Source organism: Scardinius erythrophthalmus, assembly GCF_964197995.2.
Source record: "Scardinius erythrophthalmus genome assembly, chromosome: 18".
NCBI classification, from domain to species: domain Eukaryota; kingdom Metazoa; phylum Chordata; class Actinopteri; order Cypriniformes; family Leuciscidae; genus Scardinius; species Scardinius erythrophthalmus.
Window position 1 is genome coordinate 14,552,727 of NC_138238.1, and position 26,101 is coordinate 14,578,827.

The window sequence follows — 26,101 nt, forward strand, 5'->3', positions numbered from 1 at the left end:
TGTCTTATGTAAGGAATGAGGTGCTAACAGCAAAGAGACTATCAACTGCAGATTGACCCACTTATGTCACCACAGCAAATCCATACAGATAAACATAACACACATTCACATACTTATTATACAGAAGATTGACAGACAAAGATGGACCTCAGAATTTATGGTCTGTCACTCACACGTGTACATTGAGGTTAAATCTGATTGAATTAGGAGTGCAGGAAGACATGCATACATGCAGTAAATGGAGAGCAGAGGGGCTCTTGAGATAAATGTTTCATAGGAAAAGCAGTGTAAAAACACTTTCCCCCTCTCTCTGTACCATATTGGTCTCTCACTCTCTCTGTGGGAATCTTACAGCAACACTGTACAGTCAGACAGATTGGAATCTGATCTGAAAGTCAAGGGCTGAGGGAAGAGAAAAGGGCAAGGCAATTGCAATCTGAGTGATGGATGGATGGATGCTTGCTTTGTTAGCCCAATGTTGTAAATCGTAAATTGTAAATTGTAAATCAGACTCAATCAACACTGTACGGTTGGAACACCGAACAGTATAGCATATATTACTATAGATGCTGACTGATGCTGATATAAAACATATTATACAATATATAGAGTAGTAATATACCAGGTGCATTAATGGTTGTCTCTGATTTTGCAACCCTAACTCCAACACACAAATGCATTTTAAACTGAGTGTGTGTGTCTTAAGGCATATATAATTCGGATGTCTGTAGCAAATAAAGGACAGTGACTAGTAGGGGTGTAACAGTGCACAGAAGTCACGGTTCGATATGTACCTTGGTTTTGGGGTCACTGTTCGATAAGAGTTTGGTACAACAGGAAAAAGCAACAAATCCCCAATGCAAGGTTTATTTTCATTTATTTTGAAAAGACAGTAGTGCAAATTACAGTTTGTTCCAACTATCTGCATTTAGTCCCTCATGAGGTTGGTACAGTACAGCCTCCTTTAGAGTATTAAGCAATAAGAAGTAAACAGAATGCACTCTTGCATAGGATTTTTTGTATATTTCTTGTATATTTTTTTTGTAGGGCTGATAAAAAAACAAAAGGTATTTGATCATAATCAGCTGCAAAACTGAAAAGCATATAAAAGTACAAAATTTAAAAGAATAAAACGTGCAGAGATTAGTTTTCTTTGCGCACTAGAGTTCATTAACATGCTGTGACAATGGCGGATGCACAAGTTCAATATTACGCTTTTTCAAGAAATATGAGCGTGAAAGAGCCTACTTCACCTTTCCACGAGGAGACCACGAGTGAAGCGGCTCCTGTGGCTTCACATTTCCAGGACACTGATCATCACTGGACTGGAGTGAAACTTCAACGACACAAATGATTTTGTCTCATTATAACAGCGGAAACAACTTGAAATACTCCGTCGTTTATGGTCATACAGATAAGAGTAAGACATCATTTGAAACCGTAAAGTTTTTTTATTTGTGAAACATTGTGCTTTTGTAAAGTAAAGAAGAAAAAAAAACCAGGATGCCGCTTTCAGCCGTCCCGGTTTCATTTCCATGAAGTCACAAAAATGTATTGAAACTCTGCGTATAGGCTACTCTAGCAAGCTCTTGCATGCCATCTGTACTCTTGTTTTGGATTGGTGCTTGATCGTCTCTTCTTCTTCAGCTCTTTTTCCGGTTGAGGCGGTTAACAAACAGCATTGCATTACTGTTCATGCCCCCTTCTGGATTGGAGTGTGGATCGCCTGTGACTGACTGTATTCGTCGTCTGACTGTATGCACCGAACCATGACGGTTCGGGAAAAATACATGACCATTACAACTGCTAGTGACTAGGCATCTCATTACAGATGACAAACAGCTGATAGTCCTCCTCCATCCCATATCAGATATGCTTTTGTAAGAAGCAAAGAATAGAAAAGGGACAGAAGCTGTTGTCTTTTACAGTACTATGTGTGGAGGAGAAGCTGTGCACAATTGACTGTATTGTCACTGTACACATACTCCAGGATAAATGTGTGCATTCAGAGGCTGTCTGTTGTCAGTGGTATCAGCTGGAGGGAGAGCTTTATGGTAATGATGGAAGCAGAGAAGGGTGTTTCCAGGTTCGCTGCATTCGACTGCTGTCTTGCTTTTTTTCAATCCATTTCCCTCAGCTCCCGAAAGAGCAGGGCACTCACGTACACACAGGTATACGCGCACACACACATACATTTTCCCTAGAAATGTCACATATTTCATTATTAACAAGCTCTGGATCATAAGCCTTCACAGGGCGTTTTCAAGGGAATGAAGCACTAATATAAAAACCTATTTAATCGACTGCTTTTACAAGCCAGCAGTCTGTTTCATCTCAACTGACTTCTGATGCTACAGTAGAAACCTATGCAGTGAAAACTACTCAAAATATTAGTCAAACCTGAGCCACTGAAAAAGACCGCTGCTATGACTGCAGTTTTAATGGTCCTGGCGTACACCCAACACTGCACATTTTTGAATTTCTCTCTTATCTGACACACCCATCTGGGGTCTTGTAGTCTTTACTCACAAGCAGATGAGTTGAATCAGGTGTGTTTGATTTGTGCAGAGCTGGGGGTACTCCAGGATCTGATGTCATAAGCATTTCAATGCTGGTATACCCTGTGCAATAAACTAACAAAGTTTCATCTTTCATTACTAGTACTCCCAGTTCTCTCCAACAGCAACAGGCATTATAATTGTAAAAATAATGAATTTCCACTCATCTGCCATTTTTTGGACAGCAGGTAGTAGTTTGATCCAGTGTTGTCTTCTTCAACCAGATTGGGCCTTTTGAACAAAAAGATTGCAATTCTGTTTGGTGCTGCTAGTGGCTTGGAAATGACACATTTCACCTTTACGTTAGTATCATCTCTATATTTCATTAGTGACTCCCAACATGGACATAAACTTGTGTTAAATGCGTGTTCTCTGGTGGTAGCAGGAGATATGCAGGAGACGTGGGTGGATGATGTGTTGGCTTATTCTACATTCAGTTTTGGCAAAGGCCAGCTGTAAATAATACCATCCCTCCCACCCTGCCCCCTGTAGAATGTTTGAACAGGCCAAAGGATGGGCAGCGAGTGTATTTATAACGCAGTCGGCCCACAGGGGCAACACACACTGACACAACAGTCTCACTTACACCACAGATGCACCTGCTCAACTTTGTTTTGTGAGGTTATGTTGCAACAAATCATGATTTGTCAGGGACAGGACGATCTCCCCACAGCAGTAGCAAACCGTTTCGGCTGTAATTCTAAAGGTTATATATCGCAGGTTCATATCTCAGCCACGGAACAGCACATTTGGCCTTGAAACATTGACAGTTGCAAGTAAAAACAGAAGGTTTATATCGCTCGCCAATCTTCTTGACGGATGAGCGACTGTCTGGCTGTGTTGTGTGTACTGAGTGAGTGCGTATTTGACATCGCTAAAAGTGAGCTTTCCCCCAGTGTCCTACGTCCTACCCTAAAGCTGAGGTTAAATGTACCATTGCTCAGTGAAATTTCCAGTAATTCTAATAGGAATCCATGCGATATAGTGTTTCACGTGAGGGTAAAAATGAATTCCCACACAGTTTTCGTTTGTGTTTAAGTTGGTCCCACGAATTCGCCACATTGACCAACAGAAAGCTGAAAGTGACTTCTGTGTGAGCTGTGCTTTATACATCTCTACAATATTAACAATAGACAGTGAACGCCCTCAAAATTTCACTAATATGACCGCACATAAAGGATTATGCAACCCTGAACTCCAAGTTACAGAAACTCGCCAAAGTACTTTCACTCGCAATCTTAAGTCGGCAGTTGTTAGTAACGTCCCTCGCGGTTCAGATGCAAAGGTGCTCCTACAGTAGTAGATGAGAGACGTCATGGTAAATTAAACTCTGAAGCCACATTTCTGAGGTTTCATTTCTGGAAGCTCAAGACTGTTCCTGAGTGGTGCCTGTTGCAAATGATATGTTTGTACTGCAACGCATGGCCAGAGGCACATGCTGTTACAGTTTAGACACACTCTCGTTAGAAAGAATAACCATGGATGATTGCATACTAACACACACACACACACTGCGTGTAGAGACACACAAACACACGTTGGAAAAAAAAAACAAGCTCCCAAAAATATCAGCCACATGTCCCCTGTAAATCCAGGCTTATCTGTTGTAGTGTCTGGGGTTTCTGGTTTCCAGAGGACATATCGATGTCTCCGGGCTGTTTAAAAGGATGAATGAGGAGATGGAGGAAATGCTGTTGAGTGAAATATGGATTTATGGGTCACGAGTCATAATCTAAATCATATTAATCTCTGCTCGATCATTAGGGTCAGCGGGTAATTTCTGGTTGCTGCTTAAGTGATTGCTGATAATGTTCCAATGTAGAGCATTTGTGGACTCTGATTCAATACAGCGGTGAATGCTATTAGTTAAGATTTGTGGAGAAGGAAATTATTCAAGTGAATTCCTATTGGGGTATTTTACTATAGTAAATGTTTCTGAACTTTTGATGCTTTTTTTAAAAACCATTGTTGAGTTATGAACAGTAGAAGGCTCTGTGCTTGTTTTTACCCAGTGTCCTCTGGTCTGACAGGAGGACTATGATCGCCTGCGACCCCTGTCCTACCCCATGACAGATGTCTTCCTCATTTGCTTCTCTGTGGTGAATCCGGCCAGCTTCCAGAACGTAAGAGAAGAGTGGGTCCCTGAGCTGCAGGAGTACGCGCCCAACGTCCCTTACCTGCTCATCGGCACTCAGGTTTACACACTTTGCTACACAAACGACACAATATTATTCGGTATACTGCCTTCTTTTTGTAATTGAATGTGAAACGGTGCACAAATTTGTAACAAAAACATTCGGAACACTAGGATTCTACAGTGTTGCTATATTGGTGTCCAGTATAAAGCCCGTCTGACAAGCGCGCTTCCCAATAACACATCCCGCATTGAATACACATTCGTTCAGTAAGTGAAGAGTAGGTGTTTAGTGGCTGTTCAAACACATTCAACCACATGAGCGTTTCCACTCCGAAAGCAATCCGATTGAATGCGCTTTCGACTACCTCTGCAAGTGGTCGAAAGTGGACAAACTCAAAACATTTTATAGCCCGTTTCCACCTGTATTTAGCGTTGTCCAAAAAACGCATCTTAATACCAGATGGAAACAGGGCCTTATGTAAAGCAATATACTATATAGCAAGTCTCAAGTGCCTGATTTATTTATTTTTTGGTCGCAAATGTAATTATATTATCACCTGACTCTTTATAGAAATTTGGATATATGTCAAACTTTATCCGCATACATATAGTGCACTCGCTTGCTATAGAAGGGCGATATATACTATATAGCATATCTAAACTGATTGATTGCTTGTATCATTGCAAAATGTAAACTATATTATCATCCAGTTCTAATCTGCTAAATACAAAGGCATGTATATATTACAAACATTACCATCATGATTTTCTGTATTGTGAAAAGCACTATATAAGTAATTTTGACTTGACTTGGTACGGTATTATAGGATGCACTGATAATTAAAATTCTATGTGATACCGATAAGCCTTCTTATTGGAATTCTTCATTCTAAAGAATTTTGTCTAAATAAATGTATAACACAACACCTAAAAACAAAAAAAATAATCATTTTAAATGCTACAAGTGAATTTCAGCATCACAAAACTATAATGTACAGTACAGTATAAAAATGCATATATTTTTTAGATTTGCTGAACATTTAACAATGTTATTAGATTATTTGTGTTTTCAAAGATTAACTTTTTGAGTGTTAAAATGGATGGAAAAAGGTAATCTAAACAAGCATGCACAATTATTAAATATTAATAATCTATAGGTTATATTGTGCATCCCTAGTATACTATTCCAAAGATAGCACAAACACATTAATTGTCTGGTTTTGTTCATTTTATGTTGACTGTCAGAATTACTGATGCTACAGATATTTATGATCTGTGAGAATGCATTGTAGTTGTGCGGTTATATTTGTGGTAATATTATGGATCGAACATACCGGTAATGAATTGTGTCCTATCGTAAAAGTTTCGGTCATCAAGTGTTCATGACATATGGTCGATGAAATTGTTCAAACGGCTTATTATGATTGTGTTGGTAATTACTATATCCCGTGTATGTGTGTTGAGAGTGAGGGTTTGTCATCAGCCCTAGTCCTGTCAGGTCATGTTTATTGCAATGTGTTCCATTCCCATCTTAATCAAACCACAGAAGTGAGATGAATACAGAATACAGCGCAATCGATACGAAAGGGGGCCAGAGAGAGTCATGGGAACAAGGACCCTGAACCAGGGCTACATGAGTAATTGAAATAAATCTGAAATCTTAAAATAATTTAGGGAGCTGTATCAAAGGCTGTGATTTGATTAAATAAATATATGCGCTGCATGTTTCAGAGTGACATGGGCAGCTCATTACGCAACATGCACCAACAGTCTTCTCATAATAAAGGGAAGCTTTCAGAGTTTTCTGACAAAATAAAGTTTAATGTTTAATGACTGCCATAAATATTAGTTTTGTAATTTTACAGTTGTAATTTAAAATTGAATTATTATATTCTGCTTATTTTTATATATATATTTTTATTTGGCTCTCCTACTACTACTACTACTACTAATAATTATAATTATCTAGCCATATTGATCCAAAAAATAGATTTTTTTTTTCCCTATATCATGCAACCCTACAAAGCTTTACTTCTGCTGATAACCAGCCAATGAACATTGACATATTTAAAGGAAACCTTTACATTTGTGTTCCATGTGTCTAATTGGAAGATGTGAAGGAAGTGCAACGCTGTGTAGTGGTTTTGCTAATACCTCAGTGGATGTATGGAGAGCAGTTTTTTTTGTGGAGAGTAGCTGGCAAAAACTCAAACTTAGATGAAGTGGAATTTTAATTAGAAACAGGGAAGGCGGAGACCCTCCTAGACCACTGCGGTGGTACTTTTTAGGTGAAAGGGGAAGTCTGTAGACGCATGCCACCATCTGGTCTTGGGTTGAATTTCCTGGAGCCTTCTGCTCTAAAAACAATCTCATTCACCGTCCTTGTACAGTTAACCCCTCACGTTGAGCCTACTTAACTGTAACTTTCTCTCTCTCCGTCTACTAGATTGACCTACGGGATGACCCCAAAACTATTGCCAAGCTGAACGACGTTAAGGAGAAGCCCATTGTGACAGAACAGGGCCAGAAGCTAGCAAAGGAGGTGAGAGGGGAAAATTATACTTCCTATTTCTCAAGTTTAAAATAATACTGAAACTTTGTAGCGAGAGAACTCAGACATTGGTCAAAGGGAAAGTGAAAACAACAGCACATTGTCGTGATTTGAACAGTGCATGTCTAAAATGATGTCTTAATTTTCTATGCATTTCCAGATTGGTGCCTGCTGTTACGTTGAATGCTCAGCACTGACACAGAAAGGTCTGAAAACTGTGTTCGACGAGGCCATTATAGCCATTCTGGCTCCTAAGAAAGGCACGCTCAGGCGAAGACTGGGCCCACGCTGCATCAACTGCTGCCTCATCACATGATACACCAGCTCAGGGGCGTCCAAGTGAAAGAACGCAAGGCCTGATGGTGACCAACTGACAACCATCCAGTTTACAATCTGACTTCTGAACTAAAGGAACGAGAACCAATGGACGCTGTGAAATATGAACGATGGTGCTGTACAGTCCAAGTTATGGGCAAATGACAAAAAGACACATTCTTCAGGGAGAAATGACACAAGAACACTAATCTTTGAGATGGGATACGAGGAAAACAACAAAATGATTTGCTGAACGTACAAGCACAGAGAATAGACAATGAAAGAAATGTAAAGATGTCTGAGACACCCTTTTTAACGGCTAAGAACAATCGAACTGTATTTCCGTGTCTGGCTCAGCGAGCACGAGTACGAAACCCAGACAAGCCTAAACAGCACAACCAAACCCTTCGGTCATTTACAGAAGTAAGACTTTATTTAACTTCAAAAAGGGAAACTCAGCATCTCAATTTGGGTTGCAAAACAGTTGCTTTTTACAAAATGTCTCAAGACAGAACTGGCTTTATATACAAGAAGGAAGAGAGGAATTATCAAATAAATATACTGCCATTATGAGCATACAACAAATTAAATATCTATTCTCCAAAAAAAAAAAAAATTTTTTTTTGATTTGTATTGTTGTAAATGTGACCGAGTCATTTTTCTTTGATTTGGAGCACGCGCTGGGTGGACAGTCGTTTTTGACTCAAGCCTGGATCTTTTTCTCTTTGTCAAGTTTCTGGTGGCCTGTGAGTGTGTCCTTCGTTTCCTCACTTAAGCTTGTAGGTGAGCTGTTTGCGATGCCAGTGGATCCAGACAGGGGCAGCGACAAGGCCAGTCAGAAATCCAGTAGTTGCCCCGAGGGTACAGGAAATGGGCCAAACCTGCGCAGAGGAGCCACAAAAACGAAGAGATCAAAACTGTCATATTGCAGGAGCACAAGTGACTGACTGCAAATTCTACAGATTCACTGTGGTGTTTACCAACCAAATTTTTTGTATTTGAGACTGCTTTCTTCCTTTCTTTTTTTAACATAGTTTTGAGCGTTACGTATTGGTGGCCTTGCCGCTCAGGTCTGTGTCGACTGCTTTGCATTTTGAATTTTTGCTTCATATGATCAAGTTGATCTTCTTTTTAATGAATTTCCTGCAGTCCATGCAAATATGTGGAGTGGTCCGAGTGGTCTTTAAAGCTTCCAGCACATTGTGAGCAACAAAAAAAAAAAGCCTTTATAAATAGTAGATATATGGAATGCAAATCTAAAAATCAAAAGGCACAGTGGTGCACCTAATTCAAGATTAAAAACTTGCTGTTGATGCCAAATGTGCAGTTGATATACAAAAATGTAAATTGAATGACTTGCCGCAATATGCTTATTGACTATAAAAAAAGTTTTTCTAATATTTTGTCTCTTTTGTTTTTAGTCTTGTTGCTTCTTCATATAGATTTTAATACCTTATTTCAGTCTAGCACATAAAACATAAAATAGGCAATTCTTTTTCTGTTATATTAACTTGAAGAAAAATAATACTATTATACTAGTTAAAAACTATAAACACTACCATTAAAAAGTGTGAGGTCAATAAGGTTTTTAATGTTTTTGAAAAGTCTCTATACTCACCAAGGCTGCATTTATTTAATCAAAAATATGGTAAAACAGTAATATTGTGAAATATTATTACTATTTAAAATAACTTGTTTCTATTTTTATTATATTTTAAAATGTAATTCATTCCTGATTACAAAGCTGAATTTTCAGCATCATTAATCCAGTCACATGATCCTTCAGAAATCATTCTAATATGATGATTTGGAGCTCAAGGAACATTTCTTGCTGTCAGTGTTGAAAAGTTGTGTTGTTTTTTGTTGTTGTGGGAAACCACAAATATTTTTGTGATTCTTTATGTATAGAATGTTCAAAAGAATAGCATTCATATGAAATAGAACTTGTCGATTTCGATCAGTTTAATGAATCCTTTTTTTCATTTCCCAATTGACCATGAAACTTTTGAACAGTGTGTGTATATTAATATTTTAAAACGCACACGTTTGTTTCACTATATTAGTGAGGACACTGCATAGACTTCCACCAATTTTATATCAGGCTAATATTCTTTATGGCCTAACCCAACCGCTACCTTATAAGCCTTTTTAACCAGTAAGGACCAATAAAATGTCCTCACTAGTCAGTTGTCAAAAGATTTAACTATATAAGTGAGAACATATATATGAAAAATAGCAACAAAATATTTGATAAACACTATCCATCCTTTTCTTATCCTCTTCTGTCTTTTTACAGAGAGTGAGATTTATTCCCTTCATAAATGAGTGAAGATATGAAGAGTGGCTCAGAATTAAAAAAATGTCAGCAAGATTGATTATTCAATTATCTCAAGACTATGATGATATGGGTTGCAATATATAGTGTCATCATGGCAATGAGAAGGAGCGAGTCTGTGCAAAAAGCATCAGTATTCAACCACCCCAGAGTTTCTCATTAGCTCACAATCCCATCATCATGTGTTTAGGAATCATCAGTGAGTCTACGCCAACCTCACTCCCCTCCCTACAGCTTCCTCACTCCCGTAATGAGTCAGTCTCATCTCTCTGGCCTCGTCTAGACATCTGTGTGTATGGAGCGTGTCAGAAAGCACACATGGGAGACTTCAGCGTGACATTTTGAGGGCAAAACGAGGGCAAACACTGGCCTCTGATCAATGTCTGTACAACACATGAATAATTGAAGTACTACCAGCACAGTCCTTCTATGCCAACAAAACCTGTTTATGGCTGTCCTGCACGATTGGTTGAGGAATGTCTATGTTGTCTAAAAAGGCTCTAAGTGTTAACAACACATTATTTGTTTTCTATTTGACAATGATCTTTAGTATAATGCAATGCTGAGATAAATGTCCTTTAATAAAGATATAGATGTGATTGTGGTATAAAGGAGAGCGGGTTTCATTTTCATCTGCAATAATTGCATGAATTATAAATAGACAGCATAAACATAAGTAAAGCAAAACCAAAATATATTACAAAGCAAAATGATTTCTCTGGCATGTTCCTCCTTTCTGAATTTTAAAACAAGGAACCCTGTACTGCAATTCTGCTGCAACGGCAGAAATCTGCTTTCTGCACTGAGCATAACTATGTATTATAGCACTCATTAAGTGACAAAGTTTGCAGTGGCTTTTGCTTTACTAGCCAAATTTAATGGAGAGTCACATGAAATCATCAGGGGGGAAGAGAGATGCATTGGGGTGTGTTGCAGGCCAGACTCAAACCTGCATCACCTACTTGAGCGCCATGTCTCAATAATGTGCCTAAAGAATGTGCATTAATTGCTAAATGACATTTCTTTTAAAATTACAGGAGTTTCTGAGACCAGTTGCAATAGTGTCATCACACTAACCTGCCATGGTCTGTCCCAGTCGAGAGGAATGGGGAAAGCTCCCAGCCAGGCCCCAATCACACTACAGCCAGTGGTAATCTGAAGAGAGGTGTCCCACACTGACATCGCCCTGAAAATGACACATGCTTAATCATAACGTTGCTGCTATTGCTAACAAATGAAAATGAATAAAGCTGAAACGTTGCTCATGAATACAGCAAACTAACCATATATCAAAAGAAGCAGTTAATAAATAAATATTCAAATAAATGCTGTTTTTTTTTGTACTTTTTAAGCCATCAAAGAATCTTGATAAAAGAAATTTGATCATGGTGTTCAGAAAAATATTAAGCAGCACAGCTGTTTTCGACACTGATAACAATAAGAAATGTTTCTTAAGCACCAAATCATCATATTAAAATGATTTCTGAAGAATCATGTGACACTGAAGACTGGAGTAATGATGCTGAAAATTCAGATTTGCCATCACATGAATAAATTACATTTTAAAATATAAAATATGAGGCTTTTTGGCTGTTATACAGTGAAGTGATGTAGGATACGAGAGGACTATGAATGTTCGCTGAAAACAGACACAACTGGATATTTACATCTGAGAGATACATTTCCTGCAGAGATACTGCAGCTGTACAAACACACAGTATCTCTGACTATCATACCATTGGAACATCACTAAATTATAGTACAAACGTTCAGTGGTCTTGTTTCAAAACACTTCAGTCAATGTGAAGCTATAGTTCATTTAAGCTAAAAAGTTACGGAGAAGCTTTAACGATATTATTAATTAAAGTTGCAGACAGTCTGTAACTTTTGGCGCTCTGGCGGTTAATAAACAGAACCGCATGCGTCTTGCGGAAGAATATTGTAGCCGGAGCTACTTCTCTCTGTTTATGTCTATGATGAGTCACGCAGGTACTGGGCTACTCCGCAGTGGTACGACCCGAACCAGACTAAAATAGTCCGAATATAAACACTTATTATAGGTGTACCGTAGTGATTCAGGATAAGAAAAAAAAAACGGTTTGGAAAATGGATTCATGATATACTCGCTCATTATATACATTTTGTAAATTCTGAACACAAAAAAAAGTTACGGAATGCAGCTTTAAACGCTAAATTATATACAATTAGAAAATGGATAAGGACTAGACCCAGCTCATGCCCCAACCTGCAGGATTTCCTCTGAGAGCATTAAGCCACACTCAACTCTAGTTGCTCATAAATGGGGATTGAGGCATTGTGATTGCCATTTCAAAATGGTTTTGCATCATTTACTTTATATTGAAGGCATTCATCCTACAATAATCCCTTATCTGTGAAACTCAATGAGATCTGTTGCACCCATTTGTCAAAGTTGGTCAAGGTTTCCATCTAGTGGATTACAGCCACTAAAACAATAACACAAACTGCTCAGCAAAGCCTCTTCCACACCGTAAACGTGATTCAAGTGGTTTATGTAGACAGTTTATCCTGCATTTACCCATCTCTGCTGAAAACCCGGATCCATGCCTGTACATTAGGGCCCAGTATGCAGAGACATCTCAATGTAGTGAGTGTGGACAGCAGCACGGCCAGAGAAAACGTCTCCAGGGCAGACCTACAACATGACACGTGACTTATACATTTGGTATTTCACATTTCTGGACACAAAACAAACAAACATACGTGTAATACTTACTCGAGCAGAGGTGCGCCGTACATTACCACCACAGAATGAAAAAAGAGGCATGACAGTAGAAAGTACAGACAGGATCTGGACAATCTGTTGATCTGTGGATGAAATAAACAAATGAAACTTTAGTCACCATGAAATCAAAAATGACATCTCTTGTTTTAGTATTTATTATAAATGATTTATCCATGCACATCTTTTTTTTTTATTGCAGCGTCATCTCTTCTTTGATGACGTGTTTACTGGTGTGAGGGCGGGACAAACTGTTACTCACATTGAGATCATAGCAAAAGCAAGCAACAACAATCCAATCTATTCCCAATGGACAAAATCAAGTCCCGCCCTACATTTTTTTCTTGTTCAAGAAACCGTTTCACTCTTATATACCGGTACATCACAATAGAGTGGTGCAGGGATGATGTCAAAACCCAGAAGAATAATTCGCCACTGGTTCCCTCAAGATTTTCCTATAGGGTTTTTTCAATTTATGAGTAAAATAAGGTCTGTGGTAAACATAAGTTGACAATAATTGGACATTTTGTTCTATAATCTATATAACACACACTGTTACGTACCACACACTCAAAGCAACCGAACATAACATATTGATAGCGCGAATTTTGAAGCTGTTATGTTCCTATTAAGTACCTAGATAAGAAAATTTGGAGTTTGAGTGTGTATAATTTTTTGTTGTAGAACAAAACGTCCAAGTATCGTCATCTTATGTTTACCACAGACCTTATTTTACTCATAAATAGAAAAAACCCTATAGGAAAATCTTGAGGGAACCAGATGCGAATTAATCTTCCGGGTTTTGACATCATCCCTGCACCACACTATGCGTAAGAAAAGATTATCGCAATTTCTGTTTTATGCTGACTTTAATGCTCATTCTATTTAGTCATCGATTATGTTTTCATATCATTGGAGAATGTTCTGCCCATCTCTACCTTGTAGCTCAATGTGTTTTTCTTTGTTGGTGGGCTGATGCCAAGAAGCCAAAACACTGCAATGGTGACCACAGCAACAGATCCAGCCACACAATACAGCCAAACCATGTGGGTCCCATAAACAGAGAAGTTTTCCAAAAGCACAGCAGGCATCACAGTTGCCATGAAGATGGAGGAGGCAATAATGGCATGAGCGGATGCCATGCCCCTGATCTCAACATCCCACATTATGGAAGTTAAATGGATGTACCTGTTAATAAATAATACAAGTAAATTAATGGGATGAATGAACAATTGCAAAAGAAATGTTAAAGCCATTTGCGTGTCTTTCAAAATATTTCATAAGGTCAAAGAAAGGACACGAAAGACAGATAAGAGTCCAACGTGATAATGAGACAATAAAAGCATAATTTCCAGGAAATGTTAGAAAAGCAATGACACTATTGCATACAACTAAAACGAGCAGTTAATTCAATGATTAATTCAACTTACTTTGAAGTAAAGACTGACCAGTGGAGTGTTGTGCCTGCCTGCCTGCCCTGGTTGTAACTTGTATATCCAATAAATTAACTTCTAATCTAATGGATCACCAGATTCCTCCAGCACCTGAACAATTTGAACACATTCAAGTTTTACCTTTCTAGAATGAATGCCAATAAGACAGCAAATAAATGTGAACAGTTTATTTACAAAACATGACTCCCGTGTAACTTACTTCCGGGAAAATGAAGTCACCAACAATCAAAAACATACCCAAAAAACATGCTACTCCAAACCATAATAAAATATTCTAATAATAAAAATAATTTAACAAATAATAATTTATTACTATTATTATTATTGGACCAACATTTTACATTATTTTACTTGCTTCTTGCATCTAGATAAATTTGTCGGGACTTTTATTTTGACAATCCTTCATACAACGTCACTGACTAAGCACAAGCAGTGTGTTTAGCTTCATTTATTACATCTGGAAGTATCTAGACGTAATAGCTACGATTTTGTAAAGATGGTTTGCGAGAAGTGTAAGTAGTTACATTGTAAACCATATTGTAAATCAAATTAGTATTATTATTTTTAAACCAATATGTCTAAGTCATTAATATTGTGATTCGTTTGTATTCAGTAGCTTTAGATCGCTAGGAAGATCACAGTAGCTGGAGAATTATCAGAAACAAAACAGTCCACTGTGTATTAACGACCGTCGCCCGTGGTTCGCCTGTACCTCGACGATGATAATTAATATGTGCATAGTACTGACGTCAATGAAATGTGTGGGGTGTTTGACTAAATGTAGCTTGTTTTGATGTTCCCCCCAGGCGAGAAGAAACTGGGGCGAGTCATCACTCCTGATACCTGGAAAGATGGGGCTAGAAACACAACTGGTAAGTTGGATTAAAGCTTGGATAAAGCTACCCATTTGTGTTTATCCTTCGTCAACACTGTATACTAACATAAAAACTTTTATATTACAGAGAGTGGTGGTCGAAAGCTTAATGAAAATAAAATGCTGACATCAAAAAAAGCCAGGTGAGTTGCTTGAAATATGTCATGCTTAAACATTACAGTATTGTAGTGAATATAAAGTCATCATGACATCAAAATAGACTATTCTTATTTTTTATATGGAATATTACATTTGTTGGAACGATCCAATCAATTCTCAATGGTCAAAATCAAGCCCTGTCCTACATTTTGTTTTCTTGTTTGAGAAGCTGTTTCACTCAGATATACGTTACAATAGGGAAGAAAATACTTCCATTCTTCATGTCAACTTCAAATGCGAGTTATGATGAACATAGTGAAAATATGTATGCCATTTTGACAGGTTTGATCCCTATGGCAAATCTGGATTTGCCACTTGCAGAATATGCAAAAGCTCTGTCCATCAGTCTGGTTCACACTACTGCCAGGGATGTGCTTACAAGAAAGGTGAGATGCTTAGATGCTCTTTTGTTTCCACCACAAATATATATATATTCTCACCACCCCTCTCTTTCTACTCTGCAGGAATTTGTGCCATGTGTGGGAAGAAGGTTATTGACACCAAGAACTACAAACAGACCTCAGTTTGATTTATTCTCTCTTGCTGGAGATTTTATGTTTAGCTGAGAAGGGGATGTTCGTGGATGATTATGTTGACTCTACTACGTGTTGAGAATGATCATTTAGGTTCACAAAAGAGTTTAATTTGCAGTGTTTTATGAAAGGAGTGTACTGGATTATGACTGTATTTATATGAAAATATGTCAGTGGTATTTTTCTCTCACTTAACCTTAGAGCAATATATTGGCTTGCACTGTTTGGACAATGTAGATGCCTTCTTTAAGTATATTTGCTGGAGAATATTTTTTTTGTAAATATTCTCATTCATTTTTTTTTAGTAAATAATTTATCATTTTAATACCAAGCATTATGAAAAAAGAAAATCCATCCTCTTCATGGCAATTTATTGCCCTTTTAGTCTTAGTCATCGGACCTTACCAAACTCTAGGCTTTTACTTTTAAATGTCATCTCTTCCCCCAATTATGAAAAGATATAGATATCTATTTAGTTTGAAGTGCTATTTTTTTCTACTGTTTTCAAGGCCGTGTCACTACTGCAGAATCTAATGTAAATATGAAACGAGCAGACAGTGACATGCCAATATAAGACAGTGTACAGCAATGTTTATAGCCTGTTTCCACTTCTTATTGTCCCGCTATTGGTTCTTTTTGTGAACACTGTTGCAGATGTTTTCTGGAAATCTGTTTGTTGTGTCCTTTTTCAGTGATCATTTGGAATTACATAAGTTTTGAATTTCTTTTTAATGTCTCATGAACCCACATACTTAATAGGACTTGTAGACAGTAACTGTTGCAAATGCTCTTACACTGTTTATTTTGCCTTATTTTTAGTGCAAGGCGGCACAACATAGCAATACTTAGATACTGTATAATATCATTCCCTTAATATCAATTAAATTAATAATTGACACCTGTACCAATGTGAGACTGTTTTACCTCTGTAAATAAAATTGTGACAACATCTTGCAGAAATCAGTCTTTTGAATAAGAAAGCAGAGACTAATGCATTTCATAATGGTGCTTTAATGTTTTAGTTGGCATAGTTGACATCTGTTTTGTTTTATAAAATTCAGACAAATATGTAAAAAAAAAATGGCAATATTCCAATGTCAATATTGGTTACTTCAAACCACATACAAATGATTCCCCAGATACATCACACAGAACCTTTCATTGACTTATATAACAATAAATCATGTTGGCTTATGACTCTTTGAATATTATCTAATCAGAGAACATGACAAAAATGTGACAAATGTGGTTTTTTTTGTTTTGTTTTTTAAGTTATATATAAATTAGTTTTAGTATCTTCATTTTGCAAAAAAAATTTATAAGGTTAGACAAGTATCTGGGCAATATATTAATTTAGTAATTGTTAATCAGTAAGATAATAGAACAAATGAACTAACAGAAGAGGGGCAGCATGGATTCAGTAGTAAAGTCTGAGATTGAGAGATGCTAGCACTGAAAATGTTACACTGGATTATGTACAATATTTTTTATATCCAAGCAATGTTTCCAATACTTCCCATTCAAAAGTTATCAGTCTGTTATAAGTCTCTTATGCTCACCAAGGCTTAATTTATATGATCAAATATATATAGTACAGTAAAAACAGTACTAATGTGAAATATTACATATTAAAATAACTTTTCAATTTGAATACATTTTAAGATGTAATTTATTCCAGTGATGGCAAAGCTGAATTTTCAGCATCATTACTCCAGCCGTCACAGAAGTTACTCTGATTTGGTGATCAAGAAACATTATATGTTAACACATGCAATATGTTTATTTAGTAATTGTTAATCAGTAAGATAATAAACATGACTCGTACATAATAATTCTATCAGTTTTAAGGCAGCCGTGTGAATGATTCAATGGCAGGTCTTTTTCTCAAAAGAAGTATTTCATGTAGGATCCTTCAGTATTCACATTTTATATTTCAATACATGCAAACAGTGAGTTTCAGCTGTTGGCGATACAGCTGTGTCTCAGTAGCTGGTGGACAGATCTAACGGTCTGGCTCAGTGAGATTCTCTTAGCACCATGGAGGGTTTCAAACGTAGAGAATAATCATTGACCTTTCTGACTGTAGACACACGGAGTTGGCGCAGGTAAGTGTGATCACTTTGCACTTTTTGTCAGGGCGAGGAACTCCTCTCGGGCCTTCGGGTCCTCTCTGAATACACCCAGCATGGTACTGGTCACAGTACGGCTGTTCATCTTCTGCACTCCACGCATGACCATGCACATGTGACTATAACAACAAGCATCCATTCAGGTCAGATTTTCATACGCAGTGTATTTAATTCATAATTCATCAACCATGACAGCCACTGTAAGCAGAAGCTGAATGAAAGTACTGTATTGGGAGCTTTGAAGTTACCTGAATCTAATTGCATTGATCTGTATTAAGATTTATATTTTATAAGAAAGAAGGCTAGGATGTAGTACAGTATTAGGTGTGTGTTTGCATACTTTGTATATGTTTACTGTATTAGATAATATAACATCTAATAATTATACATAATCTGATTGAATGTTTTGTAAGACAGCGTTTTGTCTTTCAAATACTTACGCTGCCTCAATGACGACTGCCACACCGACAGGCTGCAAGGCCTCAGAGATTGCCATTGCTATTTGCTTTGTCAGGCGCTCTTGGACTGCAATAAGCAAAATTAAGAGTAAAACACTGAGGAAGCAACACTATCATGTTTGGTTGTGGCGGGGAGTGTTGATAGGCAGGATCTACAACAGCAGTCGTTAATTTAACTTTACAAGTAAGACGACAGAAACACAGGAGCACTGAATAAACAAAGAGATAGAGATAAACACAACAAACTTAACATTAACATGAGAACGGACACTAGTTCAGTAGTCAGGACACTGATCAGGGAGTCGGCCATTTTAAGGGTTGTCTCAATCGCAAAATCCTACCATTGCACTGAAACGTTCGCTCCTTAAAAAGTCCCACAATGCACCTTAAAACCAGGGACCATTGATGCTCACTATGTTCCCTTAACGGAAATTCTGAAGCGCAAAACATAAATCACGTGAGCCGACTCACACATAATGATAAGCGATAGATGTTTTTTTTTCAAATACAAACCATTATTTAATTATATTCAGACATAAACATCGCTAGACGGGTAATAAACATAATCTAGCTACACAAGGTCAACTAATAATGACAGGGAACACAGGAAAACAGGAACAGCCCAAAACCAAACTAAAACACAAATGAACTAACAGAAGAGGGGCAGCATGGATTCAGTAGTAAAGTCTGAGATTGAGAGATGCTAGCACTGAAATTGTTCCACTGGATTATATACAATATTTTTTATATCTAAGTAATGTTTCCAATACTTCCCATTCAAAAGTTATCAGTCTGTAAACCTTTTAAAAAAAGTCTCTTATGCTCACCAAGGCTTAATTTATATGATCAAAAATATATATAGTACAGTAAAAACAGTACTATTGTGAAATATTACATATTAAAATAACTGTTTTCAATTTTAATACATTTTAAGATGTAATTCCAGTGATGGCAAAGCTGAATTTTCAGCATCATTACTCCAGCCGTCACAGAAGTTCAGAAATCATTCTAATACTCTGATTATGTGATAAAGAAACATTATTTTTATTATTTTACTATTATTATTAATGTTGAAAACAGTTGGGCTTATTAATATATTTCTGTGGAAACCAAGATCCATTTTTTCAGGATTCTTTGATGAATAGAAAGTTCAAAAGAACAACATTTATTTGAAATATACATCTTTTGCACCATTACAAATGTCACTTTTGATCAATTTAATGCATCCTTGCTGAATAAAATATTAATTTCTTAATCTAATTATCTCTATTTTTCTTGTGGTAAGTATCTAATGATAGTTACCTTGAAGCCTGCGACTGTAGATTTCAACAATCCTAAAGAGGGACAAAATTCATAGTGTTAAAACACCAAAAATGTTGAACTTATCAAACAGCCAATTTAATAGGTAGCTATTTCCTTAAGAGCAAGGAATGACAATATTAGCAGAATATTCCTGTTTTTCAGTATGCATGTTGTATGGTGTTGTTCTGAGTATTTTTCTATAAATATTGTTTCCTAAATTGATAACTATATTGTAACTGGTAAATATTCTAGACATTTTTGTGATAAGGTTAGTAATGGATATAAAGGCAGCTGTCTGTGTGTATTTTACTCAGGCAAAGGAAGCACTAGGCTGCACATGATATTTTGTGAGGGCAGCAATGTTAATGGTTCCCACAACCACCCCACAGTGGAGGTGGGAGTTGAGGGGGATTTCCTCAGCGCCAGAGGTCAGCTAGTCTGGCGTTTTTCAGATGGGACAGGATACTGTGCCAGGCTTTGGATCTAAGCTTCACGTGAATGGGCTGTGATAACAGAAGAACTCAGCCACTTGTAACTAATATGTTCTTTTTTTCGGGCCCAATCTGATGTGAGAACAAGGCCCTTTATCATCCGTCTGAGACTGGCACACTAAATTGTGTGTGTGTGTGTGTGTGTGTGTGTGTGTGTGTGTGTGTGTGTGTGTGTGTGTGTGTGTGTGTGTGTGTGTGTGTGTGTGTGTGTGTGTGTGTGTGTGTGTGTGTGTGTGTCTGTGTGTGTTATATACTCACCTTGCAAGCTTACTGAGTCCAACGACCTTTTTACTTGGCAGATATCCTATGTGAACCTACAGATTAATTAACATAAAATAATGTATCAGTTTTTTTCTTATGTAATACAGCTCATTGAAAAGAACCCATTGACCTGCCAGCACTAAACACACTCCCAGGCCTAGAAAAAATGTATGCGTCAATGATTCCCTCACAACCCATGAAACCGCCATGTCTAGCACTCAACATCAAGCATAACATGGTGAACTGAGTGGCTAAAAGCATTACAATCATTGATGGATATTGAGACATACCTTGCCAAAAAATGGTACTAGATGATGTTCACAAAGTGAAAACATGTCAATATCTTTCACAATAACTAGCTCCTCGTGGTCCTCATCAAAGATGGCATCATTAAGTATATCTGTAGAATATGAAAAAAATATATACAAAAGTTAATTGCTTAACACGTAACTTTGATGGTGTTTTGCTACCGGACACATAATTTCCACATTAAAATCCTCTCATAAGTCAGGTCATTTCAGGAGAGAGGTTTTTCCTAAAAACTTAGGAACTAAACTGTGATTAGTTTAAGTAGCACATAACACCATTCAGAGTATTGAAGCGGGTGCTTTCACCATCTGTTGTTGACTAATTGAGCAATTCCAGAATTACGTATATGTAAATTATACAACCCCTCATCAAAGTAGTGGAATTGTCAGACACATCAATGAGTAAAAAGACTGCCCAAACATTGCATACTGAAAAGTATTTGGATCACAATGACATACAATTTTATTTAATAATTATTATTATAATTTTTGCCTTTATTTATATGCATAAACATAACTAATAAAAACCCAATTGGTGATGAGATAATAACTAGCATTATGTGGGGCCCTAGCACAACTGGCTATCTTAACGTTGGCATGAAACGGAAGTTGTTTTTCAAATAAGAAAAATGTAGGATCGTTGTTGTTTGCTATGATGTCATTTGAGTGACAGGTTGTCCCGCCCTCGCCATCAGGTCATCAGAGAATAGACGAAGAGTTCAGATGCAAAAGCCTCTAAGTGCCATCTGAAATTTTCTTCTAGAATGATCATTTTTATCAAGCTCGTATATTTAAGTTCAATAATTTCACTTAAATGGCAATGCAAATTACCTATTAATTGTCAATTAAGTGAAATTACTTAACTTAAATATACAAGCTTTATAAAAATGATCATTCTAGAATAAAATTTCAGATGGCACTTAGAGGGTTATGCATCTGAACTCTTCAGATGTTGTTGCAAGAGGGAGGGGATGTTACTTTGATTAAAGATTACAAAGGCACATGAAATTTAAAGAAAAAAATAATATAATAATGATCTGCACGGATAACACGTTTATAATAGCCTAAATAGGCTACTGCAATATTAGGCCTACATAAAAAAAGGAATTATTCGGATTTCATGTTTAATTCATAACTAAGTGGTATATTTCATATTTTGTGGTGTATTTGTGAAGTGTAAATGTGTAATAAAGAAACTAATTACGAGAGTAGCCTATCCTAGCTGGACGGGTTCTAGACGTAGAAATATTTAAGTAGATTCCATTTGACCGCTCAAGACACGTCAGCTCGCCCGCCATCTTGGAACGGTCAGCGTGTCTTCACTCACAGTAAGTAAGTAATAATCAATGAAGCCACAACATTGCATAGATTCATAGAAACAGCCGCTAATGAGAAATCGATGTATATGTAACATATGGTTCAAGCAGCTTGGCTGCTGTTGCTATAGTAACCTCATCCGGTGAAAGTGATTTTGAAGCCGGTGTCTGCTGACAAACTTGTAATCTTACTTTGTGAAGTAAGTTTGTGCTAAAACGCTGTAAAGACTTCCGTAAAACGAAATCGAGTGATTTTTTTATAATGCTATCATTCTCTGAAAAAATAAAACTTACCATAGATGGTCTCGTGGTAGCCTTTGGTCAGGAACTGCATGGCCTTAGCTGCACGGAGTGGGGTTTTGAGGAGACCCTGCCGGTCAGTGTTCTCTCCCAGACCTCTCAGTATGGTTGTGTACGCCGCCTCCAGAGCAGGTAACCGCGACTCATCCTCCGCCTCTTTCCGGGATGTCTCGTTTTTGTGCTGGACAGCGACTTTTTTCGTATCGACCGTCAGTTCGCTAAAGCCATTACGGCAGAGATACTCTGTGACAATTTTGCCATTGCTAAAACCGTTCAATTCTGCCGCCTTTTGGTACTCCATTGAATGTACTTTAAATGACTATTTAAAAGAGAATCAATTATTACTATTAATATGTAGTATAAAAGAAAAGTTTAGTCGTAAATGCAGTCAGACGTCTATTCTTGGTCCTCAGGTATAAGCAGGAGATCGTCGGAGTGCTCTTGAGTTGAGATGCGGTTGCAGTCTAAAAGTCTCTCCCACTCTGCGTGGCATTTATAGGAGCCCTTCACTATCGCTGTGTCCAATTGAGCACGTCGGGATTTAGTGTGAGCACGGCACGCGCTCCGTTGTGTTTTACTCATGTCACACCCTTTTTATGGGGTGTAATTGAATAATGCGTTACAGTCATGCAAACGGCGGAAACTGATTCGTGATTTGCCAGTCTGAATGTAAAGACACAAATGAACGTCAAACGTTTGAGCATATGACCTCACGTGCTCACTCATAAGCTAGACCCCCATAAGCTGTATTAGACATGCCAAATTCTTTGAAAGTTTGAAATAAAAGCTTAACAATCATAATAGTAGCAATATTAATAATTACACATAATACAGATGTTGTTGTGAAATATAATATAGCCTATACTATAATTTGCAATGGTAATATGTAAAAGGCGCACACAGAAAGACCTACACATATTTGGGACTTCCAATTGACATCTATTGTAATTGATATTTGATATCCTCTACCCCTAAATCTAAACCATTACACAAAATTATTTAGCATATTAAAACATTTAATCATGATTTGTATGTTCATTAAGTCATAATTTCCTCACATTCCTTATAGTATCATTTGGTTCTCATAATGCAAATCCTGATCAAAGCATTCATCCATTGAAGAAAGTTTAGAAATCATATGACTGAAAATATTAAAAATAGGGTTATTTCTCATAGCAGCATATCCAAGACTGATCTCTGTGACAAAGCTCGTTTCCCCAAAAAAGGTCAGTGTTTTATTTTTTGCTTGAAATTCAATCATGTGAACGTCAGGCGTGGGCCGATAAGGTGCTTTTAAAAAATCTTTAGATTTACAGTGGGTTATATCATGACTGTATGCAGGTAGACGTTTTTATTTCATTAAAACAATTAAAGAATGAATGGATAAATTATTGAAAGCATGAACAATGAATGAATTATATGTAAAAATTAACATTTTGATATTATGCAATTGTTAGCCTACTTACAATGCCCAAGTATACTCAGATGATTTTGCTCAGAAAGTACAAAAGAACACAGAATCCAAGATCATATGAGTAGGAAAGAGAGTAGTAAATAGACATTGGTAACCAATAATTCATATTTGGTGTCCATGTGTGTATGGGGTTTGGGTTAAAGTCATTTCTTGCATTTTGCACACTATGTAGGAGTTCCAAAGTTTTCATATGTGAATCTCTTTGGTGGCCGTCGTTGTCGAGCTCCATGGTTCCTCTAGTCTACAGGATTCCTCTGCACAGTTAAGTATTGATCAGGTAATCGTTGCTCTTCAGCAGTTGTTCAGGTACCTGTTGTTCTTCAGTAGGTGTTTTTTGGTCTTTAATGGTTGACTCGACATGTGACAAGTACATCTTTTTCCGATTCAGCTAGATGTGGCAACCCAGTCGAGTCAAGCATTTGTTCTGACTGTTCTGATGATTTTTCACAGGTAGGTAACAGTTGTGGTGTGGTTTCCACTTCTATTATGACTATTTTGTTGGGCCCTAAACTGGTAGGACTTTACTTGGACATCATCGTTTTGGAATTATGCAATTGTTACTTACAATGCTTCAGTATACTCAAATGATTTTGCTCAGAAAGTACAAAAGAACACAGAATCCAAGATCATATAACCGAAAGGAGATTACACCATTATGCAATGTACAAAAATAACCCAGCAGCTCCATTGCATTAATATATTGCGTCACCTGACCTTTTTTTCCCTTGTGATGATGATGAAGGGCTCTGGTAAGTCTGGCCTTTGAGAGGTGAAATGGAAAAGTGGCTGACTGACCAAAAGAATAATTTGTTCCTTGGAAAAATATCCATGCTGAAACATCACAATGGAATTCAAGGGATGAACAGTTTCAGGTCCGGTGTGACATTATCCAAGACAATTGTAGCAACTCATGTAATAACAAGGCATTATGTAATAACTGCACATAATGTAATAATGTTGGTATTGAACATGCACTGTTTTTCATTTAACAGTATGTATACCTTTTTGTTGTCAAAAAAAAAATTAATATTCTCATTTAACTAATTGCCTAAGTGTCTTTGGCTTATGCAAATATAAGTACTACTACTACGACTAATAATAATAATAATATCCACATTAATAATAATAGTATATTAGTACAGCAGTAAAAACAATTGTGTGGATATTTAAATCTGGTGCATTTAGGTGAGTTATGATTTACATTTTAAAACTGTAAAGGAATACCAATGATCTTTATGTTTAATAATAAAAATAATAATTGCAAGAATATAAATCTGGTGCATTAGTTTAAGACTTGATTTAGATTTTTAAAATGTGGCCTGCTGTACGCGAATACAAAAAACTATTACAATTATGACAATATGACAATGTTTTGGGTGAGTTTATAATATATTTCTCATAATGTAAAAATTGTTATTACAATATGAGCTCAAGATTTTATTACGTTTTGAGAAAGTGATTACATTATGAACATTTTATTACATTAATAATGTGACACTTATTACTTTATGTGCTGTAATTTGTAGTACTCCCTTTAGAACGCTTTGAACGCGGCTCAACCAATCAGAATCAAGGACTGGAACTATCCGTTTTATAAATACAAAATAAAATATATACAAATAATTAAATATTTTATTGTGACCCAAAAATGCACATTATTACATTATATTATAAACTAATGCAGCTGTTTTGGACATACTTATGTTTTATTTGTTGTATTTTGTTTGCAATGGTGTTTGGATAGTTCAAACATAGTTCAACATTCAGTAAGAATGTTTGACGTTTTTACATTATAAGGTGTTTTGCCAAACAGTGTATAATTATGGTATTCTGGAAATTATGTGGTTTAGTACAATTACATTTAAAATTTGTAAAAGACAATAAGTGCAGATCCATTTGAGAGTCAAAATAGTCGGCTCTTATAGACGAGCTGAAAGGAAGGATCTGCATGGCTCACTAAAAGAAAAAAAAGAGCTGTGTGCTCTGCTTAATGTAGACCTGCTTTTGACGTTGTACAAGGGTTATGCTCTTGTTTTAACAGGCCTGACGTCATCAGTGTATGACACGATCAAGATATCAGAGCATGGCATGAATCACAGCATCTATGCAAGTAGATCAAATAAGCCATGTTAATGTGGAGACCAGGCGAACAAAATGCTTGCCCCTCAGGCCACATGGGCTGTGCATGACCCATGTGCATGAACAGAGGAAGAGTTTTTAAGCAATTGATTATTTATTTTTTTAATCCTGGAAAGATCATGCGTGCATTTGTTGGGTTGATACATGCATTTTGCCAAATTAACGATTTAACACATAAAACCCTTTTCTTTGTGAATTTAACAAAAGCTAGTTGTCCAAACTGAAAATCTGATATTTTAATTAATT

At 36.8% G+C, this 26,101-nt stretch overlaps 4 protein-coding genes across 5 annotated transcripts; 2 read left to right on the forward strand and 2 right to left on the reverse strand.

Moving 5' to 3' along the window:
• The first annotated feature begins 4,552 nt into the window (after positions 1-4,552).
• On the forward strand, positions 4,553-8,959 carry LOC308707096 (rho-related GTP-binding protein RhoQ-like). Its single transcript, XM_081393222.1, has 3 exons — positions 4,553-4,753; positions 7,142-7,237; positions 7,407-8,959. The coding sequence occupies exons 1-3, from the start codon at positions 4,625-4,627 to the stop codon at positions 7,560-7,562; spliced, it is 381 nt and encodes a 126-aa protein (XP_081249348.1). The 5' UTR covers positions 4,553-4,624; the 3' UTR covers positions 7,563-8,959.
• On the reverse strand, positions 7,979-14,317 carry LOC308707095 (phosphatidylinositol-glycan biosynthesis class F protein-like). 2 transcript variants are annotated; one of them, XM_081393221.1, is made up of 6 exons: positions 14,106-14,317; positions 13,596-13,845; positions 12,652-12,743; positions 12,454-12,570; positions 10,974-11,082; positions 7,979-8,442 (listed from the first exon to the last, which is right to left on the reverse strand). In XM_081393221.1, the coding sequence occupies exons 2-6, from the start codon at positions 13,821-13,823 to the stop codon at positions 8,329-8,331; spliced, it is 660 nt and encodes a 219-aa protein (XP_081249347.1). In that variant the 5' UTR covers positions 13,824-13,845; positions 14,106-14,317; the 3' UTR covers positions 7,979-8,328. The 2 variants fall into 2 exon arrangements, with proteins under 2 accessions (XP_081249347.1, XP_081249346.1); XM_081393220.1 differs by having other exon boundaries at positions 14,088-14,317.
• A 198-nt stretch (positions 14,318-14,515) lies between these two features.
• LOC308706643 (cysteine-rich PDZ-binding protein) lies at positions 14,516-16,873 on the forward strand. Its single transcript, XM_081392413.1, has 5 exons — positions 14,516-14,623; positions 14,918-14,983; positions 15,074-15,128; positions 15,427-15,530; positions 15,609-16,873. Exons 1-5 carry the CDS (start codon positions 14,608-14,610, stop codon positions 15,671-15,673), a joined length of 306 nt encoding a protein of 101 aa, XP_081248539.1. The 5' UTR covers positions 14,516-14,607; the 3' UTR covers positions 15,674-16,873.
• Positions 16,874-17,435: 562 nt separating this feature from the next.
• Positions 17,436-22,708, reverse strand: LOC308706430 (GTP cyclohydrolase 1-like). Its single transcript, XM_081392062.1, has 6 exons — positions 22,237-22,708; positions 20,609-20,718; positions 20,316-20,371; positions 19,567-19,598; positions 18,247-18,331; positions 17,436-17,925 (listed from the first exon to the last, which is right to left on the reverse strand). Exons 1-6 carry the CDS (start codon positions 22,541-22,543, stop codon positions 17,793-17,795), a joined length of 723 nt encoding a protein of 240 aa, XP_081248188.1. The 5' UTR covers positions 22,544-22,708; the 3' UTR covers positions 17,436-17,792.
• Positions 22,709-26,101: the final 3,393 nt, after the last annotated feature.